At 32.2% G+C, this 20834-nt stretch overlaps 2 protein-coding genes across 2 annotated transcripts; one reads left to right on the top strand and one right to left on the bottom strand.

Annotated features, from left to right (window-relative positions):
• Nucleotides 1-9842: 9842 nt before the first annotated feature.
• GCG54_00005042 (Intracellular hyphae protein 1) lies at nt 9843-10447 on the top strand (the record flags this gene model as incomplete). Its single annotated transcript, XM_045405075.1, has 2 exons — nt 9843-9905; nt 10001-10447. 2 exons carry the CDS (start codon nt 9843-9845, stop codon nt 10445-10447), a joined length of 510 nt encoding a protein of 169 aa, XP_045264839.1.
• A 569-nt stretch (nt 10448-11016) lies between these two features.
• GCG54_00005041 (Lactose permease) lies at nt 11017-13035 on the bottom strand (the record flags this gene model as incomplete). The annotated part of the gene is made up of 8 exons (XM_045405074.1): nt 11017-11182; nt 11238-11427; nt 11486-11715; nt 11772-11799; nt 11856-12239; nt 12293-12322; nt 12375-12704; nt 12816-13035. The coding sequence occupies 8 exons, from the start codon at nt 13033-13035 to the stop codon at nt 11017-11019; spliced, it is 1578 nt and encodes a 525-aa protein (XP_045264838.1).
• Nucleotides 13036-20834: the final 7799 nt, after the last annotated feature.

The following is a 20834-nucleotide window of genomic DNA, read 5'->3' as shown; positions in this document are numbered from 1 at the left end:
AGCTTATATAATACTATATGTTATATGATAGGTAGTGAGGCTATAGCTTAGATTGAGGGTATTATAATATACCCCTTTAGATATTATAGATAGCTAAAAAACCTATTCCTTATTACTATATACCTAAAACCTATCTAAATTTATTATATAAAATATATAAAAATAGCTTTTAAAGTAATAAAGTAAATAGATAAATAAAAATAATGTTTATAGTTATATTTATAGAACGTAAAAGTACTTAATAGGGTTACTTAGTTATTAAGATAGGTTATAAATATACTTAGAATTAATAAAATTTCTTAATATAATTAGTATAAGTTATTAAATATAAATAGTAGAGATAAATAAAACCTCTTATACCCTCTTATAATTAAATTTTTCTTCTTTAAACTACCTATAGTTTATAAAGGTAAGTTTTTAAAAATCCTAAATTACTTACTATAATATTTATATATTATTAAAATAATTATTAGATTACTTAATATAATTATTAGAACTTTTATTAATTATTTAATAGATAAAATTTATAATATTTATCTTTAAGAAGAAAGTTACTATTTATATATATAAGGTATATAAGTGTGAGAAGGTTATTACTAATACTATTACTACTACTACTAATAGCCTCCCCCCTATTTCTAATAATAATAATAATAATAAGGAGCCTGCTATACCCTCTAGCCCCTTTATACCTCCCCCCCTTTATCCCCCCTATCCTACTATTAAGGAGGTTAAAGATAAAGGTAAGTATAATACCCTATATATATATTATCTAAAGTATTTTAGTTATTAGAAGTATTATATTAATTATTTAGAAATAGCTCCTTAAGGACCTCTCTACTATAAGGTCCCTTATAAGGAGTACTTTAAGTCTACTCTTATAGGTAAAACTTAAGGTTACTATTATAACCTTATATTTACTCTTATTAGTACCTTTAGTATAAAGTATTATAAAAAGAATTAATATATCTTATATACTTCTACCTCTTATAGCTATCTTTATATCCCTCTAGTACTTATTATAATACCTTTTACTTACTACTTCTAAGAGGTTATAAAATCTAACTTTATAAACTAAGCTATAAGTATAATACTTTTTTAGAAGTATTTCTTAATTTTAGAGGTGTTTTTTATATTTTAGAAGTATTTTTTAATTCTTTACTAACTTTAAATATAGGATCTTAATTACTAGAGAGCTAATATCTAGTATACCTTCACTTTTACCTAAAGTAGTATTACTAAGACCTCTACCTTTATTATACTTACTTCTATACCTCTAGCTACTCCTACCCCTATACTTACTCCTCCTCTAGCTCCTATTATACTTATTACGCTTATTACCCCTCCTATTATACTTACTACTCTTAATACTATACCTACTATTTTCTCTCTATTTAATAGTAAATAAGAAGTCCCTTTTAGTTCTATTATAGCTAATAGACTCTTTATAGCTACTTTAGCTTAATATTAGTAGAGCTAGTTAGATATATTTATTATTACTTCTTATACTTATTAAGGCTAAACTTTATTATTAGGTTTAGGGGGTTTTTATATATATTTAAAGCTTTAGCTTAAGATAATATTTATCTTTAGGCTTTTTAGACTTATTTTTAAGCTCTTATAAACTAAATTAGATTTCTTAGCTATAAGGCTAAATATAGACTTTCTAATTACTATATTATTTTATTTCTTATTATTCCTATTTTATATTTCTTATAATAAATATATATATATTTACTAGGTTTAGTAGTATATAAAAATATTTAAACTTACCTCTAGAAAGGTTTTTTATAAGACTATTAGTAGGTATTAAGTCTATAAGTATATAAGTTATATTAAAACTACTTTTTTAGAACTCCTATTATAACTATATATTCTAGATATCTATATAGTAGAGATATATTGCGATATATTCTCTATTACTAACTATAAGTTAGATTATCTATTAATTATTATAGTTAATCTTCTAGGTATCTTTTCCTATATTTAATATTATATTATAAAAGAGTTTTTTAAGTGCTATTATTTCTTTTATAATATTTTTAAAGTTTAGAAGCTCTACTTCTATTATAAACGTTATAATAGTGTTTTAATATATAGCTTTCTAATATATTACGCCTCTAAAGAGGAATATAATATATCTTTAGGCTAATCTTTATATTTCTTTATTATTAGTGAACGAGGTATTACTTATAATCTAGAGAGCTTATATACCCCCTATATTTCTAAAGTAAAGAGTAAGGAAATATATTATATAGAGGTATTAGATTATCTAGTTAACTATTACTATATAGGCTAATAAAAGGTTTATAAGAAACTATAAGAGATATATAGCTATAAAAGCTATATTTAGGTATATTATTATTACTAAATAAAATATAGAACTAATTTTCTCTTAATACTCTTTTATATATATAAGAGAAGCTTATTCCTTATTCTTCTTAAGTTCCTTAAGAGGTAATAGAGTTATAAGATATATTCCTTTTTAAAGATTAAAATACTTAATAACCTTTTTAATATATAAGTTATATATTAAATAGACCTTTTAAACTATATAATCTCTAATTATTTAGATTTTAAGATAATACTTAATAGTACTTTAGTCCTTAAGTTTATATTTAGCTTTTAGTTTATTAATAATTTATTTTACTTTAGAGGAGTGATCTTAGTAGTATAAAATAAATATATTATTTATATAGAATAAAACTAAGACTTAATATTTAAGATCTTAAAAGAGATATACCTCTTTTAGGTTTAAGGTAAGTTTTAGTTTCTTTAGAGTTATTAAGAAATATTTATACTAGAGGAGTAGTATATCTCTAAAGCTATATAAAGCTTTATTAAGTTTTATATACCTTCTTTTATATTTAAAACTTTCTAGGAGTTAATAGTAGATTAGAGGTCTATTTAGATCCCTCTCTATATTTAGGAAAGTATTATCTATATTAAATTACTATACTTTAAGATTAAACTAAGTAGCTAAAGCTATTATAATATAAAAAGTTTTTATAGTAAGAGTTATTATATATATATTTTTTAGGGTACTCTTTTTCTAGAGGTTTCTTTATATATAGATCCTAGTTTTAAAATACTTTAGATTACTATTTATATTAACCTTATATATAAATACCTACTTTAAGGGTAGGGGTCTTAATTATATAGATTATTAGTTAATTTCTTACTATATCCCTTTTTCTTATAGTTTCTTAATCTTAAATTTTACTACTTCTATAAAGTATTTATATAGATATTTTAGAAGTATTAGAAGTTCTTTTTAGCTTTAGGGAGGTAATTAGAGCTTAAATATATATATATCTTATTCTAAATCCTTATTATTATACTTCTATTTCTAACTTCTAATATAACTCTATATATATAAGTAAAGTATTATATACTTAGAAGAACCTTTTTTTACTACCTTCTTTATATTTAGTATAAATATTATAAAGAAGGCCTCTTAAGTATATTAATCCTTAATAGGGAGGACTTTTTCTTAATATTTAATCTTAGAGAATAGCTATTTTAACTTATTTTTCTTATTAGTTATATTAGAATAAGTCCTTAAGATATTATTAATAAATAAAATAAAGTCTTTAAATTATTCTAAAGGTTATTAATTATATTAGCTTAAATAGCTTANAATAAAATAAAGTCTTTAAATTATTCTAAAGGTTATTAATTATATTAGCTTAAATAGCTTACTTTTTTATAATCCTTCTAATTATAAGCTCTCTTTAAAGCCTCTTCTAAGCTTTTTATTTTATATATTTAGTTTATAACTTTATATATTCTGTTTTTTAACTTAAAAAGGTCTNTTTTATTTTATATATTTAGTTTATAACTTTATATATTCTGTTTTTTAACTTAAAAAGGTCTTTAAGAAGTATTAATACTTTTTCTTTTTTATTTATATCTAGTATTAATATTCTAAGTTAAACTTAAAGTTTACTATTTTTATTTTAACTTTTATTAGGAGTAATATAAGTGCTATTATCCCCCTCTAAAATATTTCTAACTTCTTTAGCTTATTTATAAGATTTATTATTAGATATATTTAGTGTATTAGCTTCCCCTCTTTAGCTCCTAATTATAACTTAAGGTCCTAAAGTTTATTTAAGAGTAGGAAGACCTCTTAGAGGCTCTTTTTAGGTCTCCTTATATATTATAATATCTTATAACTATATAATTAAGGTCTCTTACTTTTTAAGAGTATTTTCTACTATGTTATCAGCTTATTCCTATATACTTAGAAGCTTAAGTACTAAGTTTAAGAATAACTTAAGTTTTAGTTTCTATTTAATAATATAATATATAATCTTAGCTAGTATTACTATATATTTATTCTCTTTTAAGTAGAACTTTAACTTATTAAACTATATATTATATATTATAATTACTCTCTTAAGTATAAGTATTTAGATCCTATATAAGTTATATATATTATTAATATACCTAACTAGGTATCTAATATATCCCTATAGATATACCTTATAATATTTTCTTTTTTATCTTTTTTCTTATTTCTTTTTAAGTAAGTATATATAATAACTATATATATATATCTATCTTTAGTATAACTAAAGGTCTCTCCTAATTATAGATATATAAAAAGAGGCTTACTACTAGAAGTATTAAGTATATTATTCTTTTTTAATTTAATTTAGTGACTTCTAATTAGTTTTTTACTATAAGGATTAGTTAAAAAGATAAATCCCTATAAGAGTTAATTTTAGCTATATTTCTAAGAGAAGATTAGCCTCTTTTTATATCTTAATACCTCTTAGGATTACCTCTTAGCTAATATACTCTAAACTACTTATTAACTCCTTTATATCTACTAAGGGCGTTTTAAGTATAATTTTATTATTTTTTACTTAGTATTAATAGTATATACTACTATTAATAGTAATTATAGCTATTTTATTATCCTAATAGATAATATAAATTACTAATTTATATTACTTTTTAACTTATTATTTAAAGTGGAAAAATGCTATAAAGACTTCTTTAAGTGAGTAGTGTGTTAGAAAGAACCTCTATAGCTTACTTAAGTATTTATCTTTAATAATTAGGATATAAAGGGCTCCTAAGATTATTTTAAAAGAGTAATAGAAGATATCTTAGAAAATATAATAATATAGATAAATTACTTTATTTTCTAATTTTAAATATAAGATAACTTTCTTTATATAAGTTCTAGTATATATTTTATATTATATCTATATTAAGCTATATATCTTCACCCCCTAAATATTTTTAACTATATATTTAAAAGCTTTAGGGCTTAGATAGCTAGAATAAAAATACTATAAGTATATATTATCTAATTAATCTTTATAATAGTTATATATATTTTATCTATAAGAGGTTTTTACTAGCTAGGTTATAGCGATAATATATATAAAACTTATTAGTATACTTTTAAGAGGGTATAAAGAAAAGGGGTTATATTTAAGGAAAATTAAATTATACTTTTAGATTAATATAGTAATAACTATACTTTAAGTAAGGTTTCTTATATATAAAGTATAGTTAAGTCTATAAAACTAAATCTTTTATATATTAAGTTAACTTTTAGATATAATATTAATATAAAAATTTTTGATATAAATGATATCTTTAAGTATGAGGTTACTTAATATCTATCTATCTTAGCTTTTAAAAATCCCTTTAAGAACGTAAGTTCCCTAGCTTGAAATTAAAATCTAAGTTATATTTACTTTTATAATATCTTTTAGGCTAGACTTTATATAGGAGTTATTTAGTAATAGTAATTTATTATTAACTAAGTGTATAGTACTATAATTATTATAGACTATACTATATAAGAAGATATATAGTAAGGTAAAGGTATTAAGTAAGTATATCCCTAGTATAAATACTTTAGGAAGGTTTTATAAATTAATTACTATAGCTATAATATTAGATAGGACTTTAGTGTTTAATCTCTAATTAGATCTACTATTTTAATTATTTCTTTCCCTATAGTTTTTATACTATTAGCCTCTTTTATTATATAAGCTACTTCTTTTATAGTTAGTATTACTTATTTAGTTTAAGATCTATTCTTTATATATAATTATAGTTTTAATATTTATTTATTTACTTTAATTAAGTTTAGAAAGGATTTCTTAAGCTTTATTATTATCTATAGAGATCTAATAGAACCTATAAGACCTCTTATAAGTATACTTTAGGTATCTATAAGCTTTAGGGGTTTAGGGATACTCTTCTCTATATAAGTAGTTATTAAGATATATATTAGAGGGGTTATTAGACTTCCCTCCTAAAGTAGTAAATAGTATATTTACTCTTTAAGACCTCTTAGTAAGTAAGTACTTATAAGCTAAAGTTAAGAAGATAATCTTATATTACTCTAAAGTATATATTAGAAACCTTAAACTAGTATTTATAATAAGCTATATAAGCTTAATATAAGTTTAATCTAGAGTAAGTTAATATCTAACTATTTTAAGGAAGGTTTATAATATAAGTTCTCTTTAGATCTCTAAGATATTAAGTCTCTTTATTTCTATATAGTAATAATACTACTTTATATATTAAGTAGAGGGGTTAATATTTAAATTAGCTTTTTTAAGTAAATAAAGATAGTTCTTATAAACTATATTAGTAACTATAAGTATAATAAGTATAAGCTATCTTTTAATTTTATATATAAGTATTTATAGAGTTATTTCTAATTAGGTTTTATTATTTAGAATAGCTAATTTAGTATTAGTTAAAATAAAGTTTAAAACTATTTTATTAACTTATATTTAGAGGTTAAAGTAATATATTAAGAGGGTTTATTAATCTAAAGAGGTTACTATATAATCTTTAACTACTATATTATATTCTAATTTAATATCTTTATAAATAGCGATTTAAAGTATTTATAGAGATTTTAGGAGGGAGGATAATCTTCTTAATTTATTAGGAATAATATTTACTTTCTCTTTACTTCTTTAGGTTTCTATAGTTAGATAGGTATTCTCTAGTATACTCTTAGTAGTTTCTATTAGATATTTAGCTTTCTCTAGATATTACTTTATTTATTTATTATATTCTTTTTAGTATTTTATATTTAGGAGGGTTTAATACTTAGTAATAAATTTAGAGATCTTTAGGGTTATAGTTACTTATAAAGGGTTAGTATAATTATCTATATCTAGGTTAATATAGTCCTAAAGACCTCTTAAGTATATATAGAACTTAAAATAAGTATATTATATAAGCTAATTACTTCTTAATATAAGAATATCTCCTATAAGGGGAATTTTATTATTAGTAGAGGATATAATAAATAAGGATAATAAAAGAATTAATAAAAAAGATAGGAATAGGTTTTCTATATATAACTTATAGTAGAGGGGTGATTTAAGTTATTAATAGAGCTAAGTTTATAACTCTTATAAGTTATAGGTATATAGGTTATTAGGAATAAAGGTGTATTATAGGAGTAACTATTTAGAAGGGTGGTCTATATTATAGGCTAATATCTATATATACGGCTTATATAATACTGTATATTATGTGATAGGTAGTGAGGCTGCAGCTCAGATTGAGGGTATCATAACATGAGACGAAAGTCATCTATGCAGAGATAGACACGCATCCCATGGCTACTGCCAAAGAGAAAAGGGGCATATCCCATCGAGTGCGAGTTGACGCCAAATTAGCCAAGGTGCGGAGAACGCCAATCAACAAGCAGGACATCACGCTAATACTTCTTTCTAGCCACTTAGAAATTCTAATATCAAGGAAATTGGAGAAAAAAGCGGGCATGTATTTTTGGCGTCAACTCGCACTCGATGGGATACTATGTGCTTAAACCGCGCGGCTTCGTCCGTTTCCGCGGAACGGTACTCAAGTCACAAACTGGCCCGTACGCTTTGTCCTCATGAAAAGCACCGGCCCCAACCCGATGGAGATGGACCCCCTTCTCCTTGAGTGATCATGCTATTGGACTGTGACTCTGTCCAAATCAGCTGACATCTCCAAAAATCAGTTTCCTCAGTAAGTATCTCCACTCCAGATCCAGGCTCTCCCAGAACCGTTGAGCCAGATCATATGGAACATAGCCGAACACGGACGGACTTGGTCGATTCTGGAAGATCTCCCGTTGAGTAATCCATGTGACTGAAGCTTGGCTCGCCGAAGACGCCGCACGCGCACCGAATGCCCTCAGAATGGATCAAAAATGTATATGGTCCTCCTTACGCTTATTAACGGCGTAATGCCAAGTCTCGATGGCAAAAGACAAACAGCCAGATGCTTGGATTCAGACTATAGAACAATATCTGACCAAGGCGACAGTTGCAGATTTTGGAAGTCAAGCCCGTTTTTGGCTCGTCCAAGTCCATCAGTCATCCCTTCAGGGCCAACACGAGGTTGCATTTTGGCAGACTCCTCCGTTGTATTGATGCAGTTCGGATGGATGTCCCGGTATTGGCGGGCACCGCCTCAGGGTCACTGTTTCTGGAAGGCTTCAAATCGATCGGAAGTCCCGGGAGTCATTGGCAGCCCGAGTGGCTTGGTGCTGGGTGGGACTCTGGACCTTTCCCCAGCCCCACGCGGAGGTGCTTCACCAGCCCGAAACCGAACCGGGAATGCCCCGGGTTGACTCAGGACTTCTGAAAGCAGGTATTGTGACTCTATTGCTTCATCTCGCCATTGTCGAATGTTGAATTGGCGGCCAAATTTTGGAAGCGGTGAAACGGCAACGATGTGCCTTCACCAAATTGAAATCATGAACGGAATTGTTTGACGTCTTCTGATGAACAGCCTGATGATGAGTCGGGTCCAGCCCGATTACAGTTGGAGATGAGACTGGGGCGTTCGGACGATGTGGTGGGGCTCAGGTTGATGAGGCTCAAACCTTGTTTGATTGCCCCGGCTATTAAGTCCCGTGATATTGGTGACATGTATGTAAGTCAAGACCAACAAGAACCAACTTCTTGGGTCTACCACGTCTAAGGTTGGCGGCTAAATCAATAACTCTGCCGCGTGAGCTCTCGCAACGCACTTGTGAACTTTGGTCCTTCGCTTCTCGCAGCAGACTATTCAACTGTCCCGAGATGCTGCATCATCATCGCCATGACCGTCAGCGTCAAATTGAAATGGCCAAGAAGAAACGCGTAAGGGGGCAACGGTTTCTTCTCAGTGAAAGGGGGGTTTTAGAGTGCGAATAGATTGAGCTTCGAGAAACGTCGTCTCAACTCTCCAACAACACCGGACGATTGGACAAGGATATTCCCAGATTGACAGCCAACACGAGTCAAAAAAGGGGGCATTATCTCCAGAATTTAGAGTTTGGGCACCTCGCCCTGCTGGGAACTTGATCATGCCCGAGAGTGCCGATATCCCAGCGCCGTGGCTCGGGGACAGCTTCGCTCGGCTCGCCGTCACAGTGACAGCAAGCCAGGAACGCGGTTCCGTCGCATCTCTCGCCCTGTGGCCAAGTTCCCCGCGGACATGGAGTAAACCAGCGTCTGGAAAATGGCTTCAACCTATCTGAACTCAACCTCGCATAGCCCCCCTGAGCCCCTTGCGACCCACAAACAACATTGACGGAGGCCATTCGAACTGGTAGTTCCCGAATCTGGAATGCTAGCGTCCAAGCTGTTGGTTTCCTCCCCTTTCCTCCTTGGGGCCGGGGCGGCAATCAGTTGTATAAGTAGATGAGGGATCGTCAGTGTTGAGCAGACTTTTTGAAGCATCATCAGCATCCAGCTCTTCGATCTAGTCTTTCGCTAAACCAGCTACACAATCGTTTCAACTTACCCAAATTCACTCGCTCTTCATTTAATCATCTTTTTTTGATACCATCCAAATCGTTCAAAATGCAGACCTCCTACATCTTCACCACCCTCCTCGCCGCCGCCGGCCTCGTTGCCGCTCTTCCTGTAAGTAGCCATGTCGACGCCCTCTTCCCGGGAACAGCTCCTTGAGCCCTCTCCTACGCATCTCAAAGAAGCATTTTTGCTAACAACCCATACAGCAGGCTACTCCCACCCAGGTTACCCCCACAGGCACCGCCTCCGCCACCGCTTCCGCCACCCCCACCTGCTCCCAGGGCCCCGTCGTCGACTACACCGTCGTCTCCGGCGACACCCTCACCATCATCTCCCAGAAGCTGAGCTCCGGCATCTGCGACATTGCCAAGCTCAACAGCCTCGAGAACCCCAACCTCATCCTCCTCGGCCAGGTCCTCAAGGTCCCCACCCACATCTGCAACCCCGACAACACCTCCTGCCTGTCCAAGCCCGGCACCGCCACCTGCGTCGAGGGCGGCCCCGCCACCTACACCATTCAGAAGGGCGACACCTTCTTCATCGTCGCAGGTGACCTCGGCCTTGACGTCAACGCTCTGCTTGCCGCCAACGAGGGCGTCGACCCGCTCCTCCTCCAGGAGGGCCAGGTTATCAACATCCCCGTCTGCAAATAAGCGGTTCGCGGTGGTTGACGAGGTCTTCCGGCGGCATGGTCTGATGACCCGGGCGTCGGCATCAGTGTGGAATAGCGTGCTTCGGGTTTCCTAGTGTATGGGTCTGGTTCTGTAGAGTCACATAGATGGTAGCTCACTGCTGAAAATTGAACTGGATATAATCATTTTGCCTTTCCATTCGTTGCAGTGACGAGTAGTGGCCATCGCATACTACCATGGAGTTTGTGATATATGCAACTAGCCGGCTTTGCTCAGCTTTTGCACCAAGATCACCTATTAAGGTAGTACAGGCGATAGAGCCGTAACAATGATTTTCTATGCCTAGGTTTAGCGGGCTATTTCCTGAATTTTTGTCAGCTTCTTTAACATTGTGTTGTTCGTTGCCAGGAAAAGTTGCCAAAATAGCCAAGCGTAATATGGAACAAAATAGGGCCACAACTTCTGCTTATATGTATAAAGCGGCACCGCTATTGGTATCATTCAAGACAACTATTCCTCCCGTTTAGTCCAAGACCAAACTCGACTCCTTAACTCCTATTTGACTTCTTCACAAACTCTCTTCACCTTTGTCACGCCGACTCTCTCTTCTCGACCTTCTCAGTTTGCGCTTGCGCTTCATGCCTCGCCACCCCAGCGGCGGAGTCTTTGCCGTCAAACAGCACCGCAATCTCCTCCAGTGTGGGGCCTCTGGTCTCCACAAAGAAGAAATAGATGACCAAGACCTCAATAACCAAGCTGACGGTCTTGATTAGCAAAGAACACCAAACACAGAATTGGAAGTAACACTTACATGGCAATGTAAACAAAGTAGAAACGCCATTCTAACTGTTCAATTCCAAGCGGGTTGACCCATTGGTTAAAGACACCGCTCAGCGCCGTGAAGCAGAAGCACAGCGTGAGACCCTTGGCGCGGATGTTGTAGGGGAGAATCTCGACGGTGTAAGAGACGGTCAGACCAGGCCAGGCAGCGCCGGCGACACCTGAGAAAAGGTTCTGTCAGCATGAGACAACTCACCCTAGCACCTGATTCTTACATACCGTAGAATACGAAAATCATTGCTACTACAGCAATGCCAGCCGAAGATGACTCAGTCTGGGCATAGACTGCGCTACACGCCGTCCACACAGAGAAGGAAAGCAGCATGCCAATGCCTGCGAAGAGGAACAGCACTCGGCGTCCGATTCGGTCGACGAAGAATGCGGCGGTGAGCGATACGAGCCATGACCAGATGGTGAGGCCGCCGTTGATGTATGACTGTGTAATCGAGCTGTGAAAGAACCGCGTCAGCATGTTATTGCTACTCTCGAGAAACATGCGACTTACTCCTTGATACCGATAGTATTCAGAATGACTGCCTCGGTCGTTAGTTACTGCTCAGACTTCCACGAGGCATTGATAAATACTGACCACTCAAGTAATACGAAACCAGGCCGTTTCCAGAGCACTGCGAGAAGATAGCCGTCGCGATAATCAGCGCGCAGCGCTTGCGGTTACCCGGCGTGCGGACCAGCTCCATCCACCCGCTATTCGCCGCGGCCTCCTTCTCCAGCTTGAGGGTGCTCGAGATCTCGGCAAACTCCCAGTGCGCGAACGCGTCGGTCTCGTCGCCGTTGCCGTGGTACTTGATCAGCACCCGCTTCGCCTGCTCCTCCTTGCCCTTGCTGATGAGCCAGCGCGGGCTCTCGGGTAGGAACCACACCGCGAGCAGCTGGATCCCGGGCATCATGCACTGGAGCCCGGTGGGCAGGCGCCATTGGATGTCGCCGTGTTGCTGTGTGAGCGTGCCGAAGCCTGTTGAAGCTGTTAGGGAGTGCGCAAAGGGGAAGTTGGCGTGGGTGACTTACAAGTCCAGGCTGCGATGATCGAACCGAGGTCTGATTCTATATGTCAGCAACGCATTCTTCCTCCCAGATGGGGCTTTCTTACACCAGAGCGTGTTGTAGAGAGTCGTGACCTTGCCGCGGTGTTGGGGATGCGCGACCTCGGTGATGAGCAGCGGGCACGTGCCGTTGGAGATGTTGGAGCCCGCGCCCATGATGAAGCGGCCAATGAGGTACATTGCGTCTCTGCCCGCGCCTTCTTTGGGGAAGGCCTGCAGGAGAGCGCCGGCGACGACGAGCACACATCCGATGGCGGTGCCAGTCTTTCGGCCGAGGCCGTCGGCGATATACGGGGCGAAGAGGAGGACGAAGAGGCCGCCGAAGCCGGGCATGGCGCCAAAGATGCCGAGACGGCTTCCGGTCGGGTGGTCAAAGTCTGAGTGAGAAGGTGTCAGTTCGCCGTCGCAATGTCACGTTCAACTAGATGTTACGAAATAGGGAGTGTTCCTTTGGGCAGGATATGGTAGAGGAACAAGACAACACTTACAAGACTGCCATGACTGCATGGTCTGAAGCCCGTTCAGCAAGCTACCGTCGTAGCCTAGTGTCGTTGATCCCAGGAAGAGGAAGACCATCATGAAGTACAGCTTCCTGAGCTCATGCTGCTTGTACCACGGCAGAGGCGATCCCTCGGGTGCGTCGAGGCGTGGTTCCAGCGTGATGTCGACATGGTCTACACCATGGCTCTCTGACTGCTTCAGCTCCATGGCGCACGAAAGATTGTAAGGGCCGAGCTGTGTGAGTGAGAAGATGGAGTTGTTGTCGCCGGACTAGACTGGAGTTGCCGCGTGTCTCCCCGTTCCCATCCTGCTGGGAAGTCGAGAGACCTCCGAGTGTACTTATAGCAAATTCCGACTTCCGGGCTACAGCAGCAAGCAGCATGGCATCTCGATATTGCACTCGCCTTATGCCGAATCTGGCTCGAATGGACCAGCCAACTAATTGCCTGGTGCCCTCTTCGAGCCAAGAGCAGAACAACAGGCCACCCGACAAAGAGCCGAGGGTCGTTTACCCCCGATGACGGATTCCAAGAGAACAGACCACGCACGTCCAATGGCAGGACGTTGGGACGACGGCGTCACCAAGCGGCGCTTCCTTTCTCCAAGGGGGGTATTACGGGGAGGGGCGGTTGTCAAGGCCAGGTGCAATCACGAGACTAGATCGTCATTTGCGTGAAGTGGCTTGATTAATCTAGCTACGAGCGCCGGGCGCGCCTGGCTACAAAGTGGTGTAGCTGATCCCTTATATAAAGGCGGGATTTAGGCTAGGGTTTAGGCCTCAGGCCTAGGCCTAGCTAACTACTGTCTTATACCCCCCTTTTAGTTAATACCTCCTACGCTTTATAAAGCTATTCCTATCCTAAAGTAATAATTAGATTAATTATATAACTATTAGCTTTATTTCTAGCTATCTCCCTTATATCTTCCTTTTTATATTAACTTTATTATCCTATTTTACCTCCTAAAATACTTTTAACCTCTAACCCTTAGTTATATACTAATTATAATATAGAACCCTTATTAACCTTAAAATAACCTTAATATAAACTTAAGCTATATAATTTAGTAGTTTAGCTACTTTTAAATTATATAGACTTAGATTAAAAAAGCTAGTAACTTAACCCTAAAGCTTTAAGTTTAAATTAAACTTATAGTAATTAAGTCTAATTAACTCCTTAATACTAGTTAAATAATATAAGTTCTATATTTTATAATTAAACTTAATACTTTAAAATAAATAGAGTTTATAGATTCTTATAAAAGTTAGTTCTAAGATATATTAATATTTTATATAAACTTAATTAACTAAGATAATTATTAGAAGATACTATAAAGTCTAGTTTTCTTTTTGTTTTTATTCTAAGTTATACTTTTAAGATCTAATTAAAATTAGGTAAGTTAAACTTAAGTTTATATCTCTTTTAGTAATTAATATTATTATATTTTAATATAGGTAAATATTAACTAAGATATCTAACTTAGCGATAAACTTATAACTTAATAAAGTTAAAGCTTTTAATTACTTTCTAAGCCTTTATTATTAGATAACTTCTTATATAGGAGACTTTTATAGTTAGTAATTTAACTATTAAAAAGAGTAAATTAAAGTAATTAAAATAATATAAAGTTTAACTATAAAAGTTAATTAGTTAGTAAGATATAAAGGAATAAAGTTATTATATATAAAAGAAATAAATAAGTATATTAGACTTAATTAAGATTAAGCCTTAAGATATTATCCTTAGATTAAGACTTATCGTTAGTTATAGGTAGTTTAGATAAACTTAGTATTCTAATAAAGTCATAATACTTCTCTACTACTAGTAGTTTAGTGAGGCTATTAATAACTATCTTATAAGTTAGAATATAATTAATCTTAAAGTCTCTATTACTAATATTATTAATAATCTAGCGATATTTAATCTTAATATAGCGTAGTTTAGGCAACTATTTACCTAATAGGTAATCGTTAAAGGTATTTATAAAATCTATATATATTTAGAAGGGTAGTTAAATAGAGATATTTATCCTTTTAAAGAGATCTATAATATATAGTAAAGCCTTCCCTCTAGGTATTAGATTTATCTACTTAGCCTTATAAGTTAATATAGCTATAAATAATTATAATACTAATTTCTAGGTAATTAGTGCTTCTCTATATATAACTATATAGCTAGCTATTAACTTACTTATTCTTTTATAGTTAGACTAACTAGTATTATAAAATACTAATAATTTAAGGTTATTAATAGAATAACCTAGACTACTAAAGTAGAGTACTAGTTATTATAAGTTATAGAGATATCTCTATATTAATCTTAGTAGTTTATTATACTTTTCAGAAGTATATTATTAATCTCTAGTAGCCCTACCTATAAGTATTATAATATCTAATTACATACTATTTATAATCTACTATAACTTACCTAAATCGCTTTAATATTTATATATTTTAGTAGGCGTTTTATATTATTCTATAATCTCTAGTAGCTAAGTATCACTAAGAGGGTAGGGAACTTAGTTATATCTAGTAATACCCTTCTCTATTAGTATATTATTAATATACTTAGCTTATAAGATCTAAAGTTATCTTATCTTCTAGTAGTAAATAATCTTAAACTTAAGAAATTATTATACCTCACCTAAATCTTTAATTTAAAAGAAGTTATATAAGTTATTTTTAAAGTTATTAACTTACTTAATATTAGGTATAGTAATAAGTATATTATTAATATAAAGTAATATTATAATATTATCCTTATTAATAAGAATATAGGGTTTTTTTAAGAGTAGATTAAACCTTAATTACTTAAAGATAGTAATAATTTATTTATACTAGAGAAGAGGGGATTCTCTTAGCCTATAGAGAGCTCTTTTTAATCTATAGAACTAGCTAAATCTATTATTAAACCTATAAGGTTAGGTAATAAAGATATTATAATCTCCTATAAGGGTATTTAGGAAAGCTATAACTATATTAACCTAGTAAAGTTCTAAATCCTTAAGTACTATAATTAGTAAAAAGACTTATAGAGTAATAAGATTAGTAATAGTAGTATAGACTATCTTACTATCCTTATTTTAAAAGTTACTATAGATAACCTATCTTACTCTAACTCTATTAAGTCTTCTATCTATAATAACCTTTTTATTATATACCTATTTACTTAAGAGATATTTAAAACTATCTAAGAGCTCTTTAAATTACTAGTATTCTATCCTTTATAGGCTTTTAACTTAAGTCTTTATAGTATTAAAGATAGCTAATTTTAGAGGTCCTTCTTCTATTACTTCCTACTTCCTAAAGGTTATAAATAAGTAAATCTTTAAACTAAAAGCTTATAATAGGTTAGATACTAAGAAAGTAAAAGTAACTAGTTCTTAGTCTATTTCGTTATTAATTAAGTTAATCTCTATAGCCTCTATTTTACTAAATTCCCTATTAAACTTCTTTATATTATATAGTACCTAAGTTCTAAGTATCTAGGTTATTTAAGTAGAAAAAGAAGTAGTTATTCTTAGTAATCTTATAAGGATAGAGCTCTTACTACTACTCTTTAGTTTTCCCCTCTATCTTCCTTATATTAAGTGAGGAGTTTAGGGCGAAATACTAAGAGAGCTTTATTATTATAAAGTATCCTCTAGTAATTATTATCGCTAAGGAGTAGTAGGAGATCTCTATCTTAGAGGAGCAGTAAGAGAATATTACTCTAGAAGAATATATTAATTATTTTACTATAAGGGAGAAACTTCTTCTAGTGTTAATTATACTTATATATTTATAATACTAATATCTAGTACTAGTATATATAGTTCTAGATCTAAGGTTAATAAACTACCCTCCTTATTACTAACTTCTTCTTAAGGAAGCTTATTTTCTTATTCTTATTTATTATTACCCTCTAGTTCCTAAGCTTCTTCTAAGTATAAATTACCTATTTTATCCTCTTATTATTCCTATTTAGTAGAATAAATATAATAATATAACCCTATATTTAAATTATAAAGCTAAAACTTAGCCTTATAAGTTATAATTAGTAGTTTATTATTATACTTATAAGTTTCTAGCTTAACCTCTTCTCCTAGCTATAAATTATTAAATTTAACTAGAGGGAGCTCTCCTTTATCTTCCTTAAATATTATATCCTTTACCTACTAAATACTATTAGTCCTTTTAATAAGAATATAGAAAATATTACTATAGAGGCTATTATATCTTATAAATCTTCTAAGTTTAGCTTTAGGCCTTATTTTCTATCCTTTTATATATAGATAGCTATTTAGGTGAATATAGATATAAGTTTAGTAACCTTAGTAGTAGAGATAATATATATATAGTTTTCTTATAATAGGAGATATATTAAAGGTATTTATTAGTTTCTTATAAGGACTAATATTACCCTTATTATTAAATAGTAGATTACTAACTTCTATAGAAATCTTTATTAACTAAGGCTAGAAGGATTTAAGAAAGCTAGCTTCTATATATATTACTTATACTTTTTACTATATAGCCCTATTAGAGCCTTCTACCCCCCTATTCTACTAATAAAAGTGAGGTGCTACTATCTCTAAGATAAAACCCTACTCTTAAGTAAAAAGCTCTATTATTTTAAGAAGAGCTATATTATTATCTATAATAACTTCAGAGAAATAAATAATACTATTTATTACTATAATCTTTCTTAGAAACTAACTTTATAGTTAAATAGTTATATCTTTCTTTAATTTAAATGCTTAGAACTATCTATAAGTTAAGAAGGCTTCTATAATATAGAGGCTATAAGTAATACCTCTAAAGCCTTATAGTATTAGTTCTAGGAAGTTAATCTAAAGCTTCTAAAAAGCTTAGGTTAGTTATTCTTATTATCTATTACTAAATTATTATATTGATTTTGCTATAAAGTAGATATAACACTTATATCCTATAGGAGGTACTTTAAAGAGGTTTATATTAGTATCTCTTATAGTAGTAATAGTTACTTTTCTAGATAGATACCTTAAATAAGTGTGAAAAGTTTAGTAATCTAGCCTAAGAGAGCTAAATTTATTACCCTAGTTAGAGGGATAGATCTAAAACTAAAGGACTTATATATCCTATTTAAAGTTAGTAATAGCTTTAGATATATCTTTATAAACTAAGGTATTATCTAGACTATTAAAATAGATACTTATTTTCTAAAGAAGACTAATACTAATAATTTATACTATATTATGAAGTTTATAAAGAGTACTATATAGTTAGAAAGTAGTCTTTTTACTACCTAGTTTAGTAGTAATTACCTTAGCTATACTAATAGCTTAGCTAATTTAATCCTTTCTACTTATATAGTTTATAATTAATCTTTAAGGGAGATCTTAAAGTTCCTTAAAAATAGAGAGATTATTAAGAATATATCTATTAGCGCTAATATCTAGTATAAAGGAGTCTATCCTCCTAATTAAAACTATAGATATAATATATTAACTTAGTTACACTTCCTAGTTATTATTTTCTTCTTTATTAACTTCCTTAATAATACTATATATAAAGAAACTATTAGTCTTTATATCTATAGCTTAATTAGCAAAACTATAGCTAGAATATATAGATTCCTTTATTAGTTACTTCCTAACTCCCTATATATATATAATTTTATATAGATTTTTAGCTAGAGGTTAAAGGTTAAAGTATAAACTAAATACTCTAAAGTTTTCTACTAAGAATAATAGAAAGGTCTTCTTCTAAGCTTAAGCTAATAGAGTATCTATAAAAGTCTCAGATTATTAGTTAATATCCTATTTAATACTAAAGTTTCTAAAGATACTATTTTAGGTTTAGCTTTCTAAGGTAAATATTAAAGTAAATACCTATATTATTAATTACTAAGTTATTAGTAGTTTATTAGTATACTTAAACTTATTATATACTAAAGTATAGTGCCTATAATATCTAAGGGAATAATTATTATATTTATTTAAGTATAATATTATCTTTCTATAGTAATAGTTATATATCTTATATCTATAGAGAGTCTTAAGATACTTAATATTATAGGAAATATATAAATCCTATAGTTCTATACTTTTAGACTTAAGAGCTTAAGTTTACTTCTTTATAGTAAACTTCTTCTTATTTAATAGAGCTCTAATACTTTAAGAGGCTTATTTATATTATTCCTTTTCGCTTAAGCTTCTAAGTTCTTATAGGAAGTTATTATAGTTTTAAATCCCTATAATAAAGTTATTCTCTATAAAGTCTACTTTAATTTAATTAAAATATCTAAAACCCTAGATAAGTTTATAAGTAAAAGCTATAGTTAATAAGCCTATACTAAAACTATTTAGTTTATTAAAAGTTAAGTAAAGATCTTATATAAAATCCTTAGTATTACTATAGTTAATTCTAGTTATTCTATTTTAGTTATTATAAACTTTACTTATAGCTAGCTTATTAAACTTCTAGATATATTCTTTAGTCTTAATAAAGATATAGAAGGCTAAAGCTATAATAGAAAGACTATTATTAATTATTTCTTCTAAGAGATTATATTAAATTTTCTCTATAAGTAACTATCTAATAAGTATAAAACCTATAAGTATTAGATCACCTAAAAAGCCTAAATCCTTAACTACTACTACCTTATTTTCTTTAAAAACTATATCTCTATTATATCTAACTAGTATCTCTTTAGCTATTAAGTAGAAAAGTAATCTTATTACTTTAAAAGTATTCTTAAGATTAATCTCCTATAACTTAAAACTTATAGCTTTAATTAGCTTAAAGATAGTATTATATATTAGATTTCTTAGATCTAATCCCTTATTAGCTACTTTCTATATAGTTACTCTAGCTATAAGGTTTATAGTAGAAGAAGGGGGAAAGCTAGTCTAAAATAATCCCCTTCTAGTAAAGTTAAAAGAAAATAGAGTTAGATTACTAATTAAAGATATATTAATTTATTTAATTAATTTAGTAGTTTAAGAGAGGTTTAAAGAGTAGTTATAAGTAATTATTAGATATTTATTAAGTAGTTATTACTATATAACTATAGTAATTATTAAATAATTATTAACTTTAATAACTTAGGAGCTAAAGAGATTTTATAAGTAGGGGATATATATTATAATAGCTATAACCTCTACTTAGAAGTATTACTTCTAGTAACTTAGTAATCTATTAATTACTTTATAGTAATTATTAAACTATAAGGTTAGAGTCTTAATAGCTACTTAGGAATAACTTTACTATCTAGTAGATAGATTTAGGTATTTAGAGGGCTTATAACTTATATAAAGTAGCTTAATTAATCTAGTTATAAGTACTAGGTATGCCTAGCTATAAAGTGGTGTGGCTAATCCCTTACGTAAAGGCAGGATTCAGGCTAGGGTTTGGGCCTCAGGCCTGGGCCCAGCCGACTACCGTCTCGCATCATTGGAGCGAGTACAGACGAAGGGTGCCCCGTGGGGGTGGGAACAGTTTCTCACGAAGGGGAAAGGCGGACGGGAAGGGGGACCCAATATTGGACTCCACATCTTGAGCTTACCCTGGGGTAAAAAGGCTCAGTTCTTTGCGCATTGGAATCGCACGGGAACAGGTGGTGAGAGAGCCCTGACACCGGGTTACGGATGTCGGTTTTTGCGTGTGGTGATGGCGTGGTCGAATTGACTAGTCAGGGGTCCGCCAACACAACCCAGCTGCGCGGAATGGATTGTCTGGGGGAGCGGCGACGCAGAATACGACGACGACTTGCTGCACTAATACAATCATAGACTCTTTACACATTAGCAACAAGAAGAGTTGCGAGAGGAATGATAGAGTTTGGTGTACACTCTGCAACTCAAAGTCTGCTGCATCGACTGGAGCTACCCGCGTTACGGTCTGGACCATGACTCGATTTGTGACGCCCCAGTGCGGGGACATCCCCTGGTCGCTTTAGTCTTCCGAGAGCCTCTTTACTCCGTCTGGCAGCCCACGTTCTACGGGGGATGGGAGTTACTCCGACGTATATGCGAGGCGAGAGGGG

The sequence above is a fragment of the Colletotrichum gloeosporioides genome, assembly GCF_011800055.1.
Source record: "Colletotrichum gloeosporioides strain Lc1 chromosome Unknown consensus_40, whole genome shotgun sequence".
NCBI lineage: Eukaryota > Fungi > Ascomycota > Sordariomycetes > Glomerellales > Glomerellaceae > Colletotrichum > Colletotrichum gloeosporioides.
This window is presented reverse-complemented; position numbering and strand designations above follow the sequence as displayed.